We start from the raw sequence: 22,549 nt of genomic DNA on the forward strand, positions 1-22,549 counted from the left end.
CTACCTCTCAAGTGCTAAGATTACAGATGTATGCTGTTACGTCTAGTCAACAATCCCAGTTCAATCTTAATTCTTAAGATTACTGTAGAATTATGGGCCAGAGTAGTGGTTCTCCACCTTCCTATTGCTGCAACCGCTTAATACACTTCCTCATGTTATGGTGACCCCCAACCATAAAATTATGTCATTGCTACATCGTACCTGTAATTTTACTACTGTTGTGAATTGTAATGTCAGTATCTGATGTGCAGGATATTGGCCATGTGACCTTGTAAGGGTCCTGAACCACAGGTTGAGAACTGCTGGGCTAGAGAAATAGCTCAGCAGTCAGGAGCCCTTGGGTGTTCTTGCCAAAGACCCAGGTTTGGTTCCCAGTACCACATGGCCTCTGACAAAATTGTCCAATGTCCTCTTCTGGCCTCTGGGTACTGTTTAGATGGCTCACAGTCATATATTGACGCAAAGCCAGCCATACACAGATAATTGATTTTTTTTAATGGATACTGAAGAATTAAGAACACAATTACTTCCTTGATTAATTCGACATTTCATCAACAGCAAGTCTCAAATCCAATAATATGGTGCCAAAATGAAGTTGTTTTCTTCTGTGCAGAGCTGGACAATTTTAAATATGGTTGTTCTCTGGGTAGCTGTACTGTAAATTGAGTATTTCATTTTAATTTCTTATTTAATTGTTATTGATTTATTTTAAACTTTTATATAAATATCCATGTGCTTCTAAAATACTTAACTATCATTAACTATCATGTATTCAATGCAGAAGGAGGAGCACAGTTTTCAGCCTCATGACCTCTGTCTTCTGTCCCTTTATGAAGTAATCGTTTTTCGTTATTTCTTTTTTTCCTGTCCTGTGTGTGAATGTGTGCATGAGTGGAGCCAGCAGAGGCAGCTGCTGTCCTCCGTCAGTCCTCATCTGCTCTTTAGAGTTGGGATCTCTCCATAAACATTTTCTCTGCTAGGCCTCCTCATTATCTTCCTGGACTAGGGCTATGGGAATGTGCTGTTTGCTTGGCTTGTTTCCTGATGATTGCATACAGTCTCTTCACCATTGAGCCAACTTTCTAGGGCCTTGTCCTTTTCCTTCATTTGCTTCAATTTTAAATGATAGCAAATCTATATACATTAATTTTATTAGACATGTAAGTCGGCCATTCTTTTCTTTCTTTTTTAAAACTCGACAGTATAGTCTATATACTACTCCATAGCCATGATTGGACATCGTTATTGTTTTCCTTTTAAAATTTGTTTACACAAAACAAAAACATTGAGACAGGGTTTCACTGTGTATCCCTGGCTGTCCTGGAACCCAGTAACTCAGTCTGTAGACCAAGCTGTCCTTGAACTCAGAGATCTACCTTCATCTACCTCTTGAGTGCTGGAATTAAAAAGGTGTGCTGGTGGTACATCTAGATGCATTTCTTCTGTTTGATTGCTTTTTAAGAATTCATTATTATGCTATATTAGTTTGATTTTCTGCCCCCATCAATCAAATTGATGTGCATTTAGATTTTTAGCACTTCAGTTTAACACATAACTTTTAAGTATATCCAAATATTTTCTAACTCTAAGATTATGAATACTATATATTAATTTAAATTATATTTAATATCCAAAATTCATTTTTATTTTTATTAGAAATGGATTTCTAAATTATATGTGCACACACATACACACACACAGAGAGTTTTCTTCTAGCACTAAATCTGTTTATTGGCTTTCATTGCTAAGAACATGAAATCATTGTCATTCACTTGTCTTTTCATGTATGTGAGTAGGCTAGATCAGACTATTGTCTTCAGATTAAAACCTGAATGATAAATAGGAGTCACAATATCAAGAAACATGAAGAAAAAAGCTCAAGACTAACTCCAAGTTTTATGTAAAAACTATGAGAATTACTGAGGTACCCTGAAGCTGTGTAAACCCCTCCCCAGAGTACGGTCTTAGTGGGGCCCCAGAACAGAGGTTACTATTTCCTGCTAGAGTGCACCAGGCTGTAGGGCAGTGTCTTCTGGCTTTGAGGAGACACACCAGATGCTTTGGGTCACTGGGAAAAAGCCTTCTCTACAAAAACAAGGGAACTGAAGAACTTTCGCCATGGTGGTTAGTTACTCCTTATTCCAAAACATGGCAGATGTTAGGCTTTGCATTCCCACGTGCTCACCCACTTATTAGTCTGTTTGCCCTTTCACATTTCATTTGCCTTCACTGCTTCTACTTTTATTCCCCGATGTTGTGGTGCCATTTCTCTAGGGATGTTTTGAAAATATCCAAACCTTGTTCCAGCTTGGCTTGTTTGTTTGTGTTGTATTTTTATTTGTGCCAGCAAGTTAGCAGTCATTGAGCTTGGAATTTATAATACTTATTTTCTGCCAGTCATAAGGAAGTGAACAAAAGCTTCACATTGAAGTTTCTGATTCTCAAGCTTATTGGGACTTCTGAGAGAAAGCGCTTCCCACATTTGAGTGGAGAGAAGTGTTGGGACGAAGAGCCAAGGAAGGGTGTTGGGACAGTGTTTGTACATAGAATAAATCAGGTAGCGTAGACAGCATTTCCCAATAGAGGCGGCCATAGCCCTTGAATGGCTTAAAACAACAGCAGGTACTTGTTGCCTAATTCTTGAAGACAGAAGTGTAAGATTCACGTATGATAGAGCTTCAGGTTTTCTGAGATATTGAGGAAAAAATTTTGTTCTGGTATCTGACATCCCTTCATTTATGATAGTGTAACCTTGAACTCTTGACTGTCATGCCCTTTCCCTCTATAGGTATGTCATTTCTTGTATCATTGGATTTAGGGCCACGACTAATAATATAAACTGGATGGTCTCATCTCAAAATCCTTACTGTTAATTCTGTCTCTGATGCTTGTTTTATTTTTGTTTGTAAATACACGTACTAGGGAGGAGGATATGGAGACAGTCACTTAACTCATTTCTGTATGAGTTTTCTCTGGCACCTTGCTGGGCCAGCAGTGTGGAAATGTACTTGGAAGGTTTCCCCACTTGTTGCACAGACCCATAATATCTATTTTATTTATTTTACGTTGTAGCTAAGGTATACTGAGAAATTTGCAAACAAGATTTAAGAATAGGAAGTGGGTAGGACTTCATAGTTATGAAAATGGAGACTTAAGTTAACCTCAAAATGGAGCTTTACTGACTTTTGAATAATACCATTTATTTGTGGTTCAGATTGTAATGTTAATGGGATTGGGTTTCTTTGGGGCTTCCCAGAGCCTTTATTTCCCATGCATTATTGCTGATGTTTTAATGCATTGTCTTTTAGAAAAATTTCTGTTTACAAATACCTATTTATCTGTCGTGTGTATTAAAATATCTTCCTTCATTTTGTCTTAATTTCAAATGTTTATGTGATTAAGGTTTATTTCTTCCTGTCATTACTAGATGACTGCACTGTAGTAGCCTCGAAAGTTTCGTATGTGCGTAGAGTGTACGTTGATTGTACCCATCTCTCACCCGTGCTCCTCCGCTGCTGCCTCGAATCCCCAGCACCCCCATCTGTCTCTTAATTCTCTTAGTCTAGTTATTGCTGCCAGTATGCACATGATGTGGGGGCAGATGCTGGAGCATGGGCAACCTACCAGTGGCTGAAATCCCAAAGAAAACTGACTCTTCCTCCCCATCTGTCAACAGCTGCAAGTAGTTCCTCAGCTAGTAATAGGGCCTGTGAACCACTCTTCCCCTTCCATGCTGGAAGATTACAGCTTACAGCGAAGCAGGTTTTGTGAGTTCTTCAATACAACAGCTATGTCATATCCTGAGACAGATTATATAACAATTTTTTTCATCTTCCAGCCCTTACATTTTTTTCTCCTTCTTTGCCTTGGCACTAGTGGTATGGGGGATGGGAGGGAGGGGAAATAGGGGGGCCCTGATACAGGTGTTACATTTAAGGCTGAGCACTTTATCCAGTATGAGTCTCTGCTGTTCACCGCAAAAAATAAAGCTTCCCTCACCAAAGTTGAGAACAATCCAGATCTATGGCTATAAACATAAATTTAGATGACAGTTTGACAGTCTGACTGCTTAACAAAATAAGAGTAGTTCCCTTCTAGTGGCTGTGGCATGAGTTTTGATTTGATATACCAGTTGTCCAAAGTTATGCAAAGCAAGCTTCAAATCCAAAATGATGGACTAACCCCCAGCATACCATTGCCACTGTGGTACTCAAATCTTGCCTGGTAGGTTATTGTAGATTGGGTGGTTCATTGCTGGCTGAGACCATTGATGGCTTTTCTCCCTCAGCACCCTGCATAGCACCTTTGAGACTATGAAAGCTAATCAGCAGGGAAGTCATTTCCTGTTAGGCTGGAGATTGTGATTTCCCTAATTCTTGCAGTCAAGGTTCCTGGTACCTGTATCAGTAGGGCTTTACCATACAGTTGGTTGTAGGCAATCAATAGCACTGGCAATAGTCACTGCTTTCCAGACCTCTGAACCACATTATTTACAGAGAATTATCCCTAGGATTTTCATTTAACAACTCTATAGTGTAAAAACAGATTTTCCAACCATGTAAAATAGTACTTACTACTTTCAGTAAAATACAGTTGTAAAACTAGAAAGACAAGTGATATAAAATAATCATTAATCCATTTGCTTGTTGGTTTGGAAGTATATCCTGGTATTTTATCTCATATCTGAAAGCATGTGGTAGCTTTTGTTCGGGTGTTTTATTTGTTTATTTTAATCATATGTTTATAAAATATTAGGTAAATATGCTATAAAACACACATGTGTATTCATTGGCTTGTTATTTCTCTCTTCAAGTTTTAAACAGGGTCTGAAAACACTTGGTGTTTTAGAGAAAATTCAAACTTACCCAGAAGCATTTTATAACATCCTCTGTTGTAAACCTGAGAAACTCTCTGCAAAAAACCTTTGTGACCTCTTCGTAATACGTGCGTTATCAGATGTTCAAACTTTGAGGTTTTGGAACAGTTACTTAGAGGCTATAGAAGGTATGTGAATTTTTTTTTTTTTCAATATGGTTATTGGATTTTGCTCTTGCCATTAAGACTCAAATCTGTTATGTGTATTTACAAAGGAAGCAAGCATAAACTAGAAGTGATGAAAAAAAAGAAGATCCTGAATACACTAATATACATATACACACAGCTTAGGATGGAGAGCATTCTTCTTAAATAAAACAAGAACCTAAAACCTTAATGGCAAAAACAGTCTTAAAACTAATTTCTATTTCATCTTTTTCAGCTTAAAGTCAAACTGAATTCTATATTCACTTTATTCATTATGCTGTTAGTATTTGTTAATACTACTCATTACTTATTTCATTGTATAAAAGAACATTTTTACTTTGAATTAATTTCCTTTAACTTTTTGGTCTTTGCTATTTAGTTGTAAGCTATTCTAATGATTCCATAAAAGAAGTCTATCATGAATGGGTAGTCTGATTTTTTTGTTGTTGTTGTTGGAGTCCTACATTGATATTCAGGTATTGCATGCACTGCTTAGCACACTTTGTGTTTTAGTTTACCCTAGATGAGTGTCAGAATCTGTTGTTTCAGTATTCTTAGTCCAGCTGGGAAATAGTCTAGGCTGACAATAGGATGGTTCATGGATTTAATTTTCTTTTCTCTTTAATTGGTAACTTTTCAGATGGTAAATCTACAACAACAGTGGAAGACATTCTTATTTTTGCAACCGGTTGTAGTTCTGTTCCACCTGCTGGGTTTAAACCCGCTCCTTCAATTGAATGTCTACATATGGATTTTCCTGTTGCAAACAGATGTGGAAATTGTCTAGCTCTACCAATCACCAAAACATATAAAGAGTTTCAAGAAAATATGGATTTTGCCATAAGAGATGCTCTAAGGCTAGAAAAAGAAGAAAGGTCTCACTATCTTGGACAATAAATGTTTCTTCTAACGAAGAAGTGCATCTTTAAAAGTCTGCTATTGAAACCTTTCTACTATTCATCAATTGATAACTATTTGTATGAATCATTGTTTTTGAACATCCTAGCCAGCTTCTTGGCTCATCAGAATCTATTGCTCTCTTATAAAGGGATGGTTTGCTTCCCGAGCCACTAAAGTTTGGGTCAAGGCATTCTAGTCATATATGGTGATAGCTTTCTATAACTGTGCTTTCTTAATTCATATCTTCAATATGAATATTTTTTGAATGGTTGTACAAACTGTTCAGCTGTACAGGTGCTCAGCTATATTAGCATGATATGTGAAAAAATGTTTCCTTGATTTTTATAAATTAGAATCACCTGTAGGATGACACCCTTTTTCTAGTTTTGTGCAGTTTTTTGGTGTTTGTTTGTTTTCTTTGTTTGTTTTGTTTGTTTGTTTTTGCCTCTACATACTCCTGGTTGTCTTAGAACTGACTATGTAGATGGCTGTCATAATTCTTTATTTTAAAGCATTAAATAGAAATGTTGGTTAAGTCATCTTATAAATCAAAAATATGGATATGCATTTTTCATTGTTTTTATAATTAAGTGACCAATATAATAATTAAATAATGACTAATTGGAAACACTGTAAAGCAGAGCTTTACAAATGACTAGCTCTGGGATCCATGGGCTCTCCATCGGCTGAAAGGCACCCTGAGCTTTCAGGAGTGCTTGAAGGTCCCTTAAAGGGCATATTGTGTAAAGGCCATGCATTTAGCATGTGTCATCCAGGTGTCCGAATAACCTCTGTGGGTTACCAAATGGTTTGGCTGCAGAACAGCTATTTATTATCAAGATCATTGTATGATTTGTAAGATCTCACCATAGCATCCTTATAGTTACCTTCTTTGCTTTCAAAAGATACTTTGTATAATCAATAAATAGATAATAATTTAAAACTACAACTTAAAAAAATACTCTAATTTTGCCACTTAGAGATAAATAATGTATTTTGTATATTCATTATAAACTATTTATTTTTCACTGTTCATTGCCTGTGCCAAGGTCTTTCTATAGAACCCTTCTGTTCTAAATTTGTAGTCCTCATGCTGTAGTCACTTAGGTGCTGAGGTTAAGGTATATAACCGTGTGCCCAGCAATGTTTATTATCATTTTTAAAAAAATTTTTCTTCGCAATTTATTCATTATATAACCCAATTGAAGCCCCCTTCCTTAACTCCCACTCTTCTTCCACCTTCCCCCCCATCCCTTTCCCCTAGTCCACTGAAAGGGAGAGTTCTCTGCTATTTGCCGTCTGCTCATAGCTTATCCAGTCTCATCAGGACTGCTTGGATCCTCTTCCTCTGTGGCCTGGCAAGGCTGCATCATCAGGAGCAAGTGGTCAGAGAGCAGTCAGCTGAGCTCATGATAGAGGCAGCCCCTGCTCCCTTCACTCAGAGATCCACATGGACACTGAGCTGCCAGTTGGCCACATTTGAGCAGGGAGTTTAGGTCCTCTCCATGTGTGGTCCCCCAGTGGTACATCAGTCCATGCTCTGGTAAATAACTCCCTTCCCATGAATGTGCAAGCAACTCTAATGAAGCTCAGTGGTCCGAAATTTTAAAAAATACAGAGCCAGAGAAGACCTAATTGGTGATTAGAAGGACACGGGGGAAGAGGGGGAGAAGACAGTTGAATGAGGGGAGAATATGATGGCAGTACATTGCAGATGTGTGTGTGTATGTATCAAATGGTCAAAGACTTTTTAAAGTTGAGATAAATGAAAAACACCCTCCCATTGACTGACATTAAGCATCTTGCCTCTGGACACAATGAGCTTTTCTAGAGTTTTCCATGAAAAACTCATTCTTCTAGAGTTTTCTAGAAGACCGACATTCTATAAACCCTTAAAACTGTGTGTCCAGAAATAGCTATGTGGAGTAATCCTGGAGGCAAGAGCTTGTGGAAGAAACAAGACCAAGTGAGAGCTCCAAGGCAGAGAAAGAAAGAAAAGAATCCAAAGATAAAGTCTTGAGAAAGCCCACTGTGTAGCAAGTGCAAACAGCTGGAGAGTAGGCCAGGAACCAGGGGTGTAAGAACTGAACAAGATCAGCTTGTGTCAGCAATCTCGATGCCGTGAGCTCTTTGGCATCTCCTGTGGAAACTACTCCAGTCAAATAAAATTCCATCCCTCTAGGTAGAAGAGAATACCCTTGATGTTTGCACGTCCCTCTATCCCACTCCCAATTTCTTCCATAAGACTCTGCGCTCTGCCCAAAGTTTGGCTGTGAGTCTCAGCATCTGCTTTGATCCCCGCTTGAGTGGATCCTTTCAGAGGACTCTCTGTAGTAGGCTCTCATACTGTTTCCTCTCTTCCACCGCTTCTGGTGTCCATCCTGTTTGCCATTCTGAATGAAATTTAAGCGTCCTCCCTAGGGTCCTCCTTAATGTTTAGCTTAGTGTTTAGGTCTGTAGATGGCTATTCTATATTATATGGCTTATATCCGCTTATAACTGAGTATATATCATGCCTGTCTTTCTGTTTCAGTGTTACCTCAGGATGATCTCTTCTAGTTCCATCCATTTGCCTACAAATTTCATGATTTCCTTGTTTTTAATAGTGGAGTAGTATTCCATTGTGTGGATGTAGCACAATTTCTGTATGTACTCCTCCGTTGAGGGACATCTAGGTTTCTAGATTCTGGCTATTACAAATGAAGCTGCTATGAATACAGTTGAGCAAATATCCTTATTGAATGGTGGGGCATCTTTTGGGTATATACTCAGGAGTGGTATAGCTGGAACTTGAGTTAGTGCTATTCCCAATTTTCTGAGAAAGTGCCAGATTGATTTCCAAAGTAGTTGTACAAGGTTGCACTCACACCAGCAATGGAGGATGGTTCCCCTTTCTCCACATTGTCTCCAGCATGTGTTGTCACTTGAGTTTTTGATCGTAGTCATTCTCATAGGTATAAGATGGAATCTCAGAGTTGTTTTGATTTGCATTTCCCTGATTACTAAGGATATTGAGCACTTCTTTGTTTCTCTTCCATTCTATATTCCTCTGTTGAGAATTCTCTGCTTAGCTCTGTACCCCATTTTTTAATTGGATTATTTGGTTTATTGGTGTTTAATTTCTTGTTCTTTATATATTCTGGATATTAGCCCTCTGCCAGATGTAGGGTTGGTGAAGATCTTGTCCCAGTTTGTAGGCTGTTCTTTTCTTCTGATAGACCCTTTGCTTTTCATTTTCACAGGGTCTCTTTTATTAATTGTAGATCTTAAGAGACTGAGCTGTAGGTGTTCTGTTCAGGAAGTTGTTTCCTGTGCCAATGAGTTTGAGGCTCTTCCCCACTTTTTCTTCTAACAGGTTTAGTGAGTCTGGTTTTATGTTGAAGTGTTTGATCCACTTGCACTTTAATTTTGTGCAGGGTGATAGATATGGATCTGTTTGCATTTTTCTGTATGTGAACATCCAGTTATACCAGCGCCATTTGTTGAAGATGCTATCTTTTTTCCATTGTGTGGTTTTGGCATCTTTGTCAAAAATCAGGTGTTCATAGGGGTGTGGGTTTATTTCTGGGTCTTCTATTTCATTCCATTGATCCACCAGCAGCATTTATTTTTTAACTATATGAGTAACAGGAAATCATGTAATAAAGTCATTTCAAGATAAATACAGTCTCATCAAGGCATCTGTAATCCAAGCACTCTGCAGGATCAGGAGTGACAGAGCAAGTTTCAAACTTTTCTGGAGTACATATGATCTGTTTCCATAGTTTGATAAATAAGTAAAGAAACCATGCATAGTAATATCTTCATATTTGTAGCCTTAAAAGTCTAATGCTGTCATCTATCAGTGAATATATGTAAGACAAAGCCCAATTTTCAATTTAAAAAGTCAGGGGGAGTTAAAAAAGCCAACCAACATTTTTCTTCATGTACAAAGCAGGATTGGGTTTCATAGTAGTACACTTCTTAATGCCAAAGGAAAGCTCAGTTGCAATCAGTGTCTTTTTTTTTCTTGTTTCCACAGACCCTTTCATGTTGTACTTAACAGAACTAATACAGTTCTTTACCTTGAGCATTTAACATGAAAGCATTACTTTATCATGTATTACATTGTGCTAGGTTTTTTCCCTAAAGAGTTGAAATGATCCATTATGAACAGTTTAAACCTCAAACTCATCAGATAGCTTTTATTCAGTTGTTTTGCTAGATTGCATCTTTATGTCTTAATGTATTTGGTTCTTAGAGTGTTAGTCTGTTATATCCACACAGCTTTAAAGTGCTATTTTCCAGCTTGTAGTTTGAAGTAGAATTTTTCTAGGGTAGTAATAAGAGCTAACACAGCCCTCATACAATGTTAGGCTGGGATTGTGGAGCCTTCGGCAGGCTACAGGAAAGGTATCATTTTGCCTTTACTGAACTTTCTGACATGTAAACATGGCCTTAGCAGAGAGATCGGGTAAATAATAATTGCATAATTACTTCTTCAAGTGAAACAATCATATTTTAAAATGTTTCTGGTTTGAAGGTTTCGTTAGCATGGTCTCGAGTTTAATCTTTACACTGATCTTTTAATCTTTCCCTGATACTTATCAGGGAAACTACAGTGTCACTGTTTCCTTCTTCTTGTGATTGTTTCTATCCTGTTCTATAGCGTACTTCTTAACATTAACTTAAAGAAATGTTTGGTTAAGTCAAAAGCCTCCACTAGTGTGGTCTCTGTTGTCTGAGACCATAATTATGTTGGAAGATTTGGAAATTTTTCATCCAATGTTAAGACACCTTAAAGACACACCTGTAAAGGGGTGTGTACGGTAAGTTTTTCCCAGTGACATTGCTTTAACATTCAGTTATAAGCAAAGAGTACGATGTAGACTGTTGATAGGCATGGTTACTTTTTCAAAGTTGCTATGATTCACGTAGTGCAATGTAAAGCACAAGAGCAGTGATGAATGACTTGAATTTGTTTTATCTGTAATTTGGGAAATTTTGCAGCTCTTGAAAGAGACCCAGTTTTAAAATTCCGATGTCCGCTTTCAAATTTTAGAATCTGCTCTAAACCGACTGTGCACCAGACATTGTACTGAGAAATAGTTTATAAGTCACTCTGTTTAAAATAAACAGGACACACAATGCTGGCGCTGTTGCCCAGTGGTGGAGTGGCTCCCTCTCAGCATGTGTAAGGCCTTGCATTTAATTTACACTATCACCAAAAATTTGAATTAAAAAATATAAAATCGTACAATGAAGTTTCTAAGCAAATGTTTGTCACTAAATGTGAAGTGCTCATATAAACTAAATTAGATAACTTGTTGGGACTGATCTTCCTTAGGGTTGCTATTGCTGTGATGAAACATTGTGACCAACAGCACCTGGAGGAGGAAAGGGTTTATTTTGCTCACACTTCCATGTCACTTCCTCATTGAAGGAGGTCAAGGCAGGAACCGAGAGGGAGGCATTGATATAAAAGCTATGAATGATTGCTACTTAATATCTTGCTCTGCGTGGCCTGCCTATTTGATTTCTTAGAGATCCTAAAACCTCCAGTCCAGTCCAGAGCTGGCACCACACACAATGGGCAAGGTTCTTCTCCATCAATCCCTAATTAAGGAAATGCTCTTCAGACTTGCCCCCTTCCTGATTTCTACTGAGGCCCTTTCTCAATTGAGGTTTTCTCCCCTTTGATGTCTTTGCCTGTGCTAAGGATCCAATAAGGATATGATTCTCTTTTAATGCAGGCATATTTCTTATTTTTCCTTTTTATTAGCATATAATTGTATGAAGCAATAGCTCTCTCGTGACATTTATGTATATATGCATGTATGTGATGAACTTGGATCATATTCTCTCTCCTTATTAACTTATACTTACCTCCTCTCCCCATTCCCACTAGTGTCTTAAATCAATAGTCCACTGACAAGGTTAATAATGTTAAAGTTGTTAAGATCAAAGATCTTTACTCTTCAAACTTGAGAGATCTTGGAATTCCTCAAGAAATGAGTTGTCCTGGGCTGTTATTCTATGACGAAACTAATGTGGTTCAATTATTTAATCCAAAAAAAATCCAGTCAGATAAACAACTACACTCTTCAGCCATGATTCTTATTTTGATTATAATAATACAATATAAATATCTTTCTTGGTCCTTGCGTTGCAAGGATTATTTTATATGGGTACTCTTCTCCTGTAGGATATGTTTTTCTTATTTCCCACACTGCACACTATTTGACAGAAATACACACACACATTCACTCTGTATAAATGTTAACCTTGTCTTAGTATTTTGTGGTAATGTGCCTTATAATAGTCTTTGAAGAAATGTGTGATGGAACTGAAATGGTTCATGCCAAATTTGTACTTAAAGTGGGACTGCTCAGGTGAATAAATTGACTTCTCATTTTGGAAGGTGGAAAAGCCATATACTTTATAGTCCATGAGCACCAGAATGCAGAATACTTCTCTTAAGGCAGAAGCTCTTCATCACGGCACACCCAGGTCATTGAAGATTGTTAAAATATAATAGCAGTGAGGAAAACCTTCATTCTGATTTCTTAATGCATGTGCCAGCTATAAAATAAAAGACGATGTAATTTTTAAGGAGTCCGGTTCTAGGCCTAAGGTATTTTTTGGTGGTTTTTAAAATAAGATAGCCTGTTGTAACTATAAAAATAAGACTTTATTTGTCAGTGTCTTTACTGTAAAAAATGCGATCTTAATTTCAAAAAATTAACCATTTTATGCAATTTTGAAAGCCAAGGTTCAGTATGATTTCATCTCAGATTCTAATTGCTTCAGAATTATCCGCTAATGCAATGTCTTCGTTGTATTCGTTGAACTGGTAATAAGTTGTCATTGTATATCTATTCTGACCTTAATAAAAGATTATGTAAGTGGTCAATATGGGGTTTATTTCGTAATACCACGGCTTAAAATGTACCAAACCTGTGATCATCCAAATTCTGCCCAAAATCATGGTGGTGGTTTTCACTTTGCACTACTGAAAGGAGGAAATTTCGCCATTTGTCTTTTCTGTGATTTTCTACGCTAGCAGGCCAAAGCACTAAAGCCGGGACGTTTTGCTTACGAAACAGGATTGAGAAAGTTGCCACGTTTTCAGTAAGTTCTTGTTCTCAGACCGAAGGGACACTTTTGCTGCCGTGGGAATCTAGAAAACGCAGTTCCCGGCGTCTCTTCGGTCTTGTAATTTCTAGGAGGTTTTAAAGTCATAAAAACTTCAGTGTCAAGAGCTTCCCCGCGCTCCGCCACGCCCCTGCCCTGGAAGGCGTGTTTGAGCCGCGACCCTCCGTGGGGTGATCCTGACGGGCGGAGCCGAAGGCGTGGGCGGGCCTGGCCGGGGCGTGCGGCTGTCTCCGCCTCGCCCGCCCACGCTCTGCTTCCGGGGCCGGCGGCTGCCTCCGCCCCGCCCCCCGCTCTGCTTCCGGGGCGGAGCCAGGCCGCGTCAGGCCACGTCATCTTCGGGCTCCCGCTGCCAGCCGGGCAGTGGACGGTGGGAAGCGACATGGCGGCGCCGGCCAGCATTCGGGAGCGACAAACAGGTACTGGTGCTTTCCTTCTCTGCGCTTGGTGTCTGTGGTCTCCGCGTTTCCGTGCGGCGCGGAGCTGCGCTCGGGGAGCCGCTTCCCTGCGGAGCTGCGGGGAGAGGCGCCTGTCCTGGTTCGCCCTTGCCTGGGTAGGCGGCTGCCCCGCGCTCCGTGTCCCTGTCACCGCGCTCGGAAGGCCGTCCCGCCGAGGGCTGGCACCCGGGGTCCTCTCTCCTGCATTGTGGCTGAACGAGGACTAGTTTGTGTTCGTTCAAGTCTCCGTGTTTGACTTGGTTTTCACTTTCAGTTTTAATGTATTTTAAACCTGTTTTCGACACTTGGGCCATAATTACAAAATCTAAGTATTCTCAGAGCTCCTTACTTCAGGCCATCTCTTTTAGACCAACCTTGGGCGAATCTGAAAAAAAAAAAAGAAAAAAAAAAAAAAGCCAGGTGATAATGACCTCCTGCAGCTTGCTGGAAGAGACTGGAGACTATCAAAACGAATTAATTAACAGTGTCTCGTTTCAGTTATTCTACCGATTATAACAGTTGTATATTAAGTAGAACATATTGTACACCTGTTTATGAAATAAAATGTAAACATGTGTTTCTTCCCTTGGCTTTTGTTCTGTTTTTTCCTATATGAGATACTCCTGATTTTCCTTATTTTCTGTGAACAACTCTAGCAACTTGGTGTATGTGTATTGGCCCCAAATAATGATTTATACATATATGTATATGTACGTATAAATTTGATATAAAATTAAAATGGTTTTTATATGCTCCTTGTGGAGAAACTTTCAAAGAGAATGGAAATAGGCCATAGTTATCAAGAATATTTATATTTTAATTCTATTTAAATTATGCTTATTTGTGTGAAAAATAATTGGTTAAAATCAATGCAACCTACCAGAAGAATTTGGACTGTGCTTTATTCCTTCCCTTGTCTTAAAAAAAAAAATTAGATTTGAATGTAGCATACTGAACAGAAAGCAGACTTAATTGTGCTTTACATTCTGTAAATTTATAGAGGTAATTTAGTAAAACCTGTCAGACACAGTAAAACATAACTTAACTATGGGAAAGTCCACATATGATTTCGGGAATACTTGATAATTCATTTTATTTGCAAGCAAACAGAAGCCCAGCGTCTTTTAGAAGTTTGGGTTCAATAGCCTAATAAAATTAAATGAATTTGATTTTACTACCCATCACCAAAGTGTCATGATGAAAGGGAGCCTTTTAAAAATTGAATTTATACAACAGTACATTTTAATATGCAGGCATTGTAAGACATTAAAACCTCATACTTCGCTTTGTCTCTCAGTGGAAATAATCTCCATTACAGCAAGATGCCACATTATTACTGTACAGCTTGTGCTATACCAGCTAGTAAATGTGTATCATAAGTGGATCGTGTCTTATTTTCAGAACAAAATCCTTTGTGCTACAACAGTAGAAGTCACATTTCCTTGATTTCTGCTGATAATATTTAAGAAGAACAGTCTTCAGATATTGTAGGTAGATGCTTTGGTATAAAGTAGTTGGCAATCACTTTGGATAGAGGAGATGATAGATGATGCACTGAGAATTTACTGTTGTTTTGGGTGGTTTCTGCTGTCTTTGTTTTACAGATCAAACTAATGTTGGCTAGCATGCCTGTTTCATGCTTTGTCTTCGAGAAATACCTCTGTCACCTCGGTTGCCACCTTCTCTGTGAAAGCTTTATGCATCACGTTCTTCTCATTCTTATCTTCCTAATTGATTTGCACAGCCCAAATCAATTACTTTTTCTCTTCCTGTGATTTTATCTGGCCTCTTAGCTTTCATTATTATATATGCTGGTGTCTTGGTCTTCTATTGCTGTGATGAGACCATGGCAACTCTTATAAAGGAAAGCATTTAACTGGGGCTTGCTTATAGTTTCTAAAGTTCAGTCCATTGTCATCATGGCAGCTAGAATGCTGGCATGCAGGCAGACATGGGGCTGGAGTGGCAGTGGAGAGTTGTACATCCAGATCCACAGCAACAGTAAGAGAGGCTCTGGACTTGGCGTAGGCTTTTTGACACTTAAGAACCCACCCCAGTGACAGCCTTCCTCCACAAGGCCACGCCTCCTAATCCTTTCAAATAGTGCCACTTCTTGGTGACCAAGCATTCAGATCTCTGAGCCTACGGGGGCCCTTCTCACTCAAACCACCACAGCTGGTGAGCCCTAGGTCTACACGGATAGTATAGACCTCTGTTCTGAATTTAGGCCACTTGATGGCAGTTAGGAAAAGCTTTGTTTGGGTAGTTGCTCATGTAAAACTCCATGTGACCTACCTTTCTTTCTTCCTTTCTTTCTTCCTTCCTTCCTTCCTTTCTTCCTTCCTTCCTTCCTTCCTTCCTTCCTTCTTCCTTCTTTCTCTTTCTTTGTTTCTTTCCTTCCTTCTTCCCTCCCTCCCTTACTCCCTTCCTTCTTCCCTCCCTTTCCTTCATTCCTTTCCTTATTTCCTTTCTTTCTTTACTTTAACTCAATTCAAATTTGTCACTAAATTATGCCAGTTTTACCTGAAACTGCCCAGTACCTGTTGCTATCCACCAACACAATCTCCTTGAACTTCTACAATGACTTTCTCTCTGTACTGTTTGCTCTTACAGCCTTGTTCCCTTTCATTTTCTTTTTCAGATAGCATCCATACTAAGCATGGCACACATTTGTCTAAAACCTTCTCATAGCTTCTTGTTTTGAGTAAAGTAAAGGGATGTCAATGTCCACGTCCCACAGATGAACTAGTCTCTGTTCACCTTTGATCCTTTGTTACCTTTCCTTGACTCCAAACCAGGATGCTTCTGACTTGTTATTTGTTTCCTCTTGGTAGAATTTTCTTTCAAAGTAACTTCTGTGGCTCCCTCCCTCACTTCCTCCAGGCCTTTACTCAAATGTGTGTTTCTAGGAGACCTTTATAATTACTGTTTAAAATTATATTCCACCTCACTTTTCTCCTTTCCTGGTTCCATTTTTTTTCCCCACAGCATTTATCATGGTCCCATATACCATATGTTTTACTTATTTTGTAAGTAGCCTTTGTCCCTTGTAGTAAATACTGAAAGATGAGTGATAGGCTATATACTGTTATTAGCCCTATGATTATCATGATAATCATATAACTATTATTATGATTATCTAATCCACTATCACAAATAATAAGACACAGACATCTGTTAGATTTTTACAATAGCCTTATTTACCTTGGACTGGGCCGATATTCCTACCTATGCTGTCTAAATCACCTCACCATCCATCTCCCAGCAGTGATTTAAGTACTGGAGCGCTAAACTTTGATGAAGTAGAATTGCATTCTTTTATCACTCTTTAAACATATGCCATGTGCTTCATCAACAAATTATTTGTATCAAGATGTCTGAAGAAGTTAGCCAGGGCTTTGAGTTAGAGAAGTTTTTCTGAGACAAGAGGGTGTAAAATTATCTGCTGGTGCTAGTCTTTCAAGATGGGATGAATTTAATGTCTGTTAACTCCGGAGAATGTCAGATGCCGGCTGACATGACAGCCCAGGTTTTGGTTCCTCCTGCTTGTCATTGGGTTAAGAAATATGATCAGCTTCTAGAAACCGTGTTTTCTTGTGTCTCTAGTACCTGGGTATGGGAGGGGAGCATCACTGAAAACAGTCAGTCCAGTAGCACTGTTGGTGCTATTTACGTGTATATTTATATAATACTATAACCTCTGTTGCTCTCTGACGTAGGCAGAAATTGTTGGTAATGTATATTATTGTAGTACTAACATTTTACAGGAAAAAATATAGGTTGGGTTTGCAAGATGGCTTAGCAGGTGAAGATGATGCCACCAAACCTGATGATCTGAGTTTGATCCCTAGGACCCAAATGATGGAAAAAGAGAACCAGCTCCCATACATTGTCCATTGGTTTCCACAGATATGGACAGATATGTGCATGCATACAGTCATACATAATAAATAAATAAACAAAAAAGAAAAGATTATGTATACACATCAATATCCTCTTTTATTTTGCTCTCTGTATCCACAGTTTCTGCAACTGTGGATTCAGACAATTGCAAATTATAAGAAAAATGTGTCTGTGCTTTTACTAAACATATACAGACATTTTTCTTGTCATTGTTCCTTAAACGGTGCAGTGCAACAACCTATCGTTTACATTGCTCTAGGTGTTCAGAGCTCATCTCTCACGCCTTCAAGGACTTCTCCTAGGTTATGTGCAACTACTATGCCAGTTTATTTTTTAAGTAGTATCAAAGATTTATTATTAAATGTGAGGGACTTGAGCATCCAAGGACTGTTGGTACTCAAAAGAGGTTCCGACTTGAGACTGCTAAAGTGCAGTCTTTCCAAGGATCATGAGGAGCAGCATTGCACCTACCGCCCTACCTCGACCTATCTGTACGATAACAGTTCTTCTACAGGTGAATATGCTGTAAGGTCATTTATTTGTGTATTACATAGTGCTTTATTTGTAGCTTGGATTGTAAGTTATTCTGTATTACTGAATGTCCAAATGCTTTTAAAAATAAAAGTAGCCTATCATGGTATCACATGACTTTGATCCAGCACTCGGGAGGCAGAGGAAGGCAGATCTCTGTGATTTTGAAGACATAGTGAGTTCCAAGGCAACCAGGGCTACATAGTAAGGCCCTGTCTCAAAACAGATAAATTAATTAACAAAGTAGATTCTAAGACAGCCAGTCTTAAAGCACCTAATTTGTACATTTTCTTGAATGCTTGGCCATCTCCATTTCACGCACTTGCATGTAGGAAGTCATTGATTTGATCCCCAGCACCACATAAAAAGCTAGGGGCTGTGGTAGAACTTGCCTCTCTAATCCTAGCACTCAGAAGGTAGAGGCAAGAACATTAGAAGTTGAAGATCATCTTCAGCTACACAAGGAACTTGAGACTGAATCTGTAGGTCACCGAGAAGTAGCACCAGGCAGCACAGTAGTTTTTTACTTTCCTTAGAAATTTTTTTTTTCTCCTGTGCTCTGTGAACAGATGAGCAGTAAAACCACAAAGTACTGTGTACCATATACAGCATGGCTACTGTGGCTTTTGAAGTAGATAACTCCAGTCACCAGTTATCTTCTACATTATGAAGTCTCATTTTCCCCCAGGACTATAAAATAATTAAGTTGTATAACCTTTCAGTGGGTTTATTGACTGTAAAATAGACTCTTGAGTAACTAAGAAATAGACCTACTGTAATGGGTTTCCGTATGAAACAGTGAAGCACGCCATAGATAGTCTTTGTTTTTTTATAAAGATTGTTCTTAACCTATGCTTTCAGCCAGATAATAGCAGTTAGCTATCAAGGCTGTTGGGAGGTCATGATCAAAGCAATTTCTTTGACGTGTGTGTAAAAGCAGTATGGGATTGTCAGGAGAAACAGAAAAGTGCTTTTTCAGGAGTGTGAGGATTTTGTCTGACATTTTTCTCTCCTACAATGTCAAGGATCAAGTTTGTGGGCTGGGCAAGTGCTCTTCCACTGAGCTCTGTTTTTCTGAACAGTTTTCACAGGCTCTTTTGGGACAGGTACCTTGTTTTGTTGCAGTTTGGTTTTTCGCTCCCAAGAGATGTCAATTGGCTGTTGACAGAATTATCTTAAAGATCTGAATCTAGTTTTTACACATCCAGTCATTTCATTAGTCCATTTCGTTGTCATTTATTTATGCATTTTGTTTGTAGTGAACAACAAAAAAACTACTATAAATAACTGACGTTGTAAACTTTTATTTCAGTGGCCCTGAAGCGAATGTTAAATTTCAATGTGCCTCATGTTAAAAACAGCACTGGAGAACCGGTATGGAAGGTAAGAGCTGCTTTGATGGATTCTTAGTCCTGAAATTATAGTAATTGGAAGAAATTTCTTGAAAATATAAAACTAGTAGTACATTTTAATTAGAATTCATGAATGTTTTTGTTTATTATCCTGTAGACAGTATCGCTGTTTACATAGCATGTGTAGTATGCAAGAGGATCATAACAGGATATGTGCAGTTCTCTGTCATTTTGTAGAAGGGACTTAAGTCTCTAAGGATTCGGCAGTGTGAAGGGTCCTGGAACCAAACCCAAGATTAACTAGGAACTACTGTATCTGCTTCCCCTCTCTCTGTAGATAGTTGTGATGGTGTTTGCTTTGTATACTAAGGACAGGAGAAACTGCCAATAGTGACTAGTTGCCAGCACACTGCTCCTGTGCTTTCGAGGCACTGGAGAGGAGAACAGGGGTTACTGGAAAGTCAGCACTATGGCCGGTGGCAGTAGATCTGATGGCAAAACATCGCTGGATGACTAGAGTGGGGAGACAGAGGGAGCAGGGATTTTTCCTGCCATGAGCAGAAGGGAGCAGAGCTGCAGGAGGCTTCGGCAGAGTGGAGAGGACACGTGAAACTTTGTCCTGCTCCTCAGGGTGCTTTACACTGTGGCTTGTTTATCACCGTAATTTTCCACTTAATGTTTTCTGAACGTGATTGTCTACAGATAACCTTTAGAGCCACAGCAGGCTTTAGCTTCTCTAAAATTCCTGGCATTTAAGACTAATATGTAAGAACAATAGCAGAATTCATCTCACCTCATAGCAGTTGCTCCATTAAAAAAGTCACCAAAAGAGTTGTGAGAAACAGCTACTGAAGATTTCATTTGTTAGCCCAAACTCTAAAGCTAATAGTGAGTTAGAAGGCTGAGATGGAGTTCTGCATTTTAGATTTTGGACATTTGTCTTATTTGGGGTTTCTGTTAGTTTTTGTAGTTTATATTGTTAAGATACCGTCTTGGGCTGTAGCCCAGGTTAGAGTCAGTTGCCTTGGGCCCTGGGTGCCCCATTGCAAGTATGAGTCAGTGCATCTGGGATAGGGACTTAACTCTCTCTTTTTGTACATTGGTGCTTTGACTGCATGTATGTCTATGTGAGGGTGTCAGATTCCCCGGAACATGAGTTACAGACAGATGTGAGCTGCCATGTGGGTGCTGGGACCCGGGGTCCTCTGGAAGAGCAGCCACTGCTCTTAATCGCTGAGCCATCGCTCCATCCCTGGGACTTAACCCTTAAGTCAATACCTAGATTACCTAAGATGCTTGCATTTCTAAATTTTCTGTATAGTGTTAGAACTTGTTATATTTTAGGGGTTTATTTTGTTTTATGTATATGGTATATATGTGTATCACCACGTGAGAGCTTGGTGCTTGCAGGGCCCAGAGGAGGGTGTTGTTTTCTGTCTTAGGGTTTTTATTACTGTAATGAAATACTGTGAACAGAAAGCAAGGAGGGGGAAATATTGCTGTTCACTATTTTAGGAAGTCAGGAAGGGAACTCAGACAGAGCAGGAGCTAATGCAGAAGCCATGAAGGAGTGCTGCTGACTGTTTTGCTTCCTATGGCTTCCTCTTCCTGCTTTCTTAAAGAACCCAGGACCACCAGCCCAGGGGTTGCACCCCCCACATTGGCTAGGTCCTACCCCATTGAACACTAATTGAGAAAATACCCTATAGCTGGATTTCATGGAGGCCTTTCCTCACCTGGGGCTCTTTCCCTTCTGATGACCCCAGCTTGTGTCAAGTTGACACAAACCAGCCAGCACAGATCCCCTGGAACTAAATTTTCAGGTGGTTGTGAACTGAAATGTGGGTGTTATGAATCAAACCTAGGTCCTCTGAAGAGCAGACCAACCATCTCTCCAGCCCCATATTTTAGTTTTAAAGGGAGCTAAATTTTATCTCATCTTTACCTGTTCTTAGAAAGGATGATACATATGCACTAGAAAAAAAAAAAGAAAAGCAAGAATGAATTTGCTGTATGTTCAGAGTTTTTTATTAAATGTTAAAATAAAGACTTTGCAAATTTCATGATTTCCTTGTTTTTTTATTGCTGAGTAATATTCCATTGTGTAGATATACCACAATTTGTGCATCCATTCCTCCACTGAGGGACATCTGGGCTGTTTCCAGCTTCTGGCTATTAGAATAAAAAACAAGGAAATCATGAAATTTGCAGGTAAATGGTGGGATCTGGAAAAGATCATCCTGAGTGAGCTATCCCAGAAGCAGAAAGATGCACACGATATATACTCACTCATATAGACATATAATATAGGATAAACCTACTAAAATCTGTACACCTAAAGAAACTAATCAAGAGGGAGGACTCTTGCTAAAATGAGTCAAGAGTCAATTGACTCAATTCCTATCCAGAAAGGCAAAGAGGCTGCACATCAGAAGAAGGAGAAAAGAGGGAACCAGTCAGGAGCCTGACACAGAGGACCTCTGAAAAGCTCTGCCCTGCAGAGTATCAATGTAGATGCTGAGACTTATGGGCAACCTTTGGGCAGAGTGCAGGGAATCTTAGGAAAGAAGTGGGAAATAGTAAGATCTGGAAAGGACAGGAACTCCACAAGGAGAGCAACAGAACCAAAAAATCTGAGCACAGGGGTCTTCCTGAGACTGATACTCCAACCAAGGACTATGCATGGAGATAACCTAAGACCCCTGCACAGATGTAGCCCATGGCAGTTCAGTATCCAAGTGGGTTCCATTGTAATAGGAACAGGGACTGTCTCTGACATGAACTGATTGGCCTACTCTTTAATTACCTCCCCCTGAGGGAAAGCAGCATTACCAGACCACAGAAGAAGACAAGGCAGCCACTCCTGATGAGACCTAATTGACTAGGATCAGAAGGAAGGAAAAGAAGTTCTCCCCTATAAGTGGACTTGGGGACGGGCATGCATGCAGAGGGTGGAGAAAGGGAGGGATTGGGATGTGAGGAGGGAGGGAACCACTGGGGGGATACAAAGTGGATAAAGTGTAATTAATAAAGAAAAAAAAGACTTTGCAGTATGATTTTTTTTTTCAAGATAGGGTTTCTCTGTGTAACCCTGGCTGTCACAGACTCGTTTTGTAGACCAGGCTGGCATCAAACTCACAGAGCTCTGCCTGCCTTTCCCTCCCTGAGTGCTGGGACTATGGGTGTGCACATATTTTATAAGAAATTTTAGAAATAGTTATTTTATTTAACACTAACTGATAATGTTTTAAATAATATATAGCTTTGTGGATG

General features: G+C 39.2%; 2 protein-coding genes across 5 annotated transcripts in view; both read left to right on the top strand.

The window, feature by feature from the left end:
• G2e3 (G2/M-phase specific E3 ubiquitin protein ligase) overlaps nucleotides 1-12,814 on the top strand; it is a 39,793-nt gene extending 26,979 nt beyond the window's left edge. The window contains 3 exon segments of the mRNA XM_060387454.1: nucleotides 4,814-5,004; nucleotides 5,663-5,908; nucleotides 5,911-12,814. Of these exon segments, the coding sequence (XP_060243437.1) occupies nucleotides 4,814-5,004; nucleotides 5,663-5,908; nucleotides 5,911-5,951 (478 nt within the window). The 3' untranslated portion in view covers nucleotides 5,952-12,814.
• Nucleotides 12,815-13,346: 532 nt separating this feature from the next.
• The window catches only part of Scfd1 (sec1 family domain containing 1), a 72,409-nt gene continuing 63,206 nt past the window's right edge, over nucleotides 13,347-22,549 (top strand). For 2 of the 4 annotated variants that reach the window (XM_060387456.1, XM_060387458.1), the window contains exons 1-2: nucleotides 13,353-13,472; nucleotides 19,237-19,307. In XM_060387456.1, the coding sequence (XP_060243439.1) occupies nucleotides 13,436-13,472; nucleotides 19,237-19,307 (108 nt within the window). In that variant the 5' untranslated portion in view covers nucleotides 13,353-13,435. Of the gene's footprint in view, nucleotides 13,473-19,236; nucleotides 19,308-22,549 lie in introns of all 4 variants that reach the window. The other 2 variants (XM_060387457.1, XM_060387455.1) reach the window with 2 other exon arrangements.

Source organism: Meriones unguiculatus, chromosome 7, assembly GCF_030254825.1.
Source record: "Meriones unguiculatus strain TT.TT164.6M chromosome 7, Bangor_MerUng_6.1, whole genome shotgun sequence".
Classification (NCBI taxonomy): Eukaryota; Metazoa; Chordata; class Mammalia; order Rodentia; family Muridae; genus Meriones; species Meriones unguiculatus.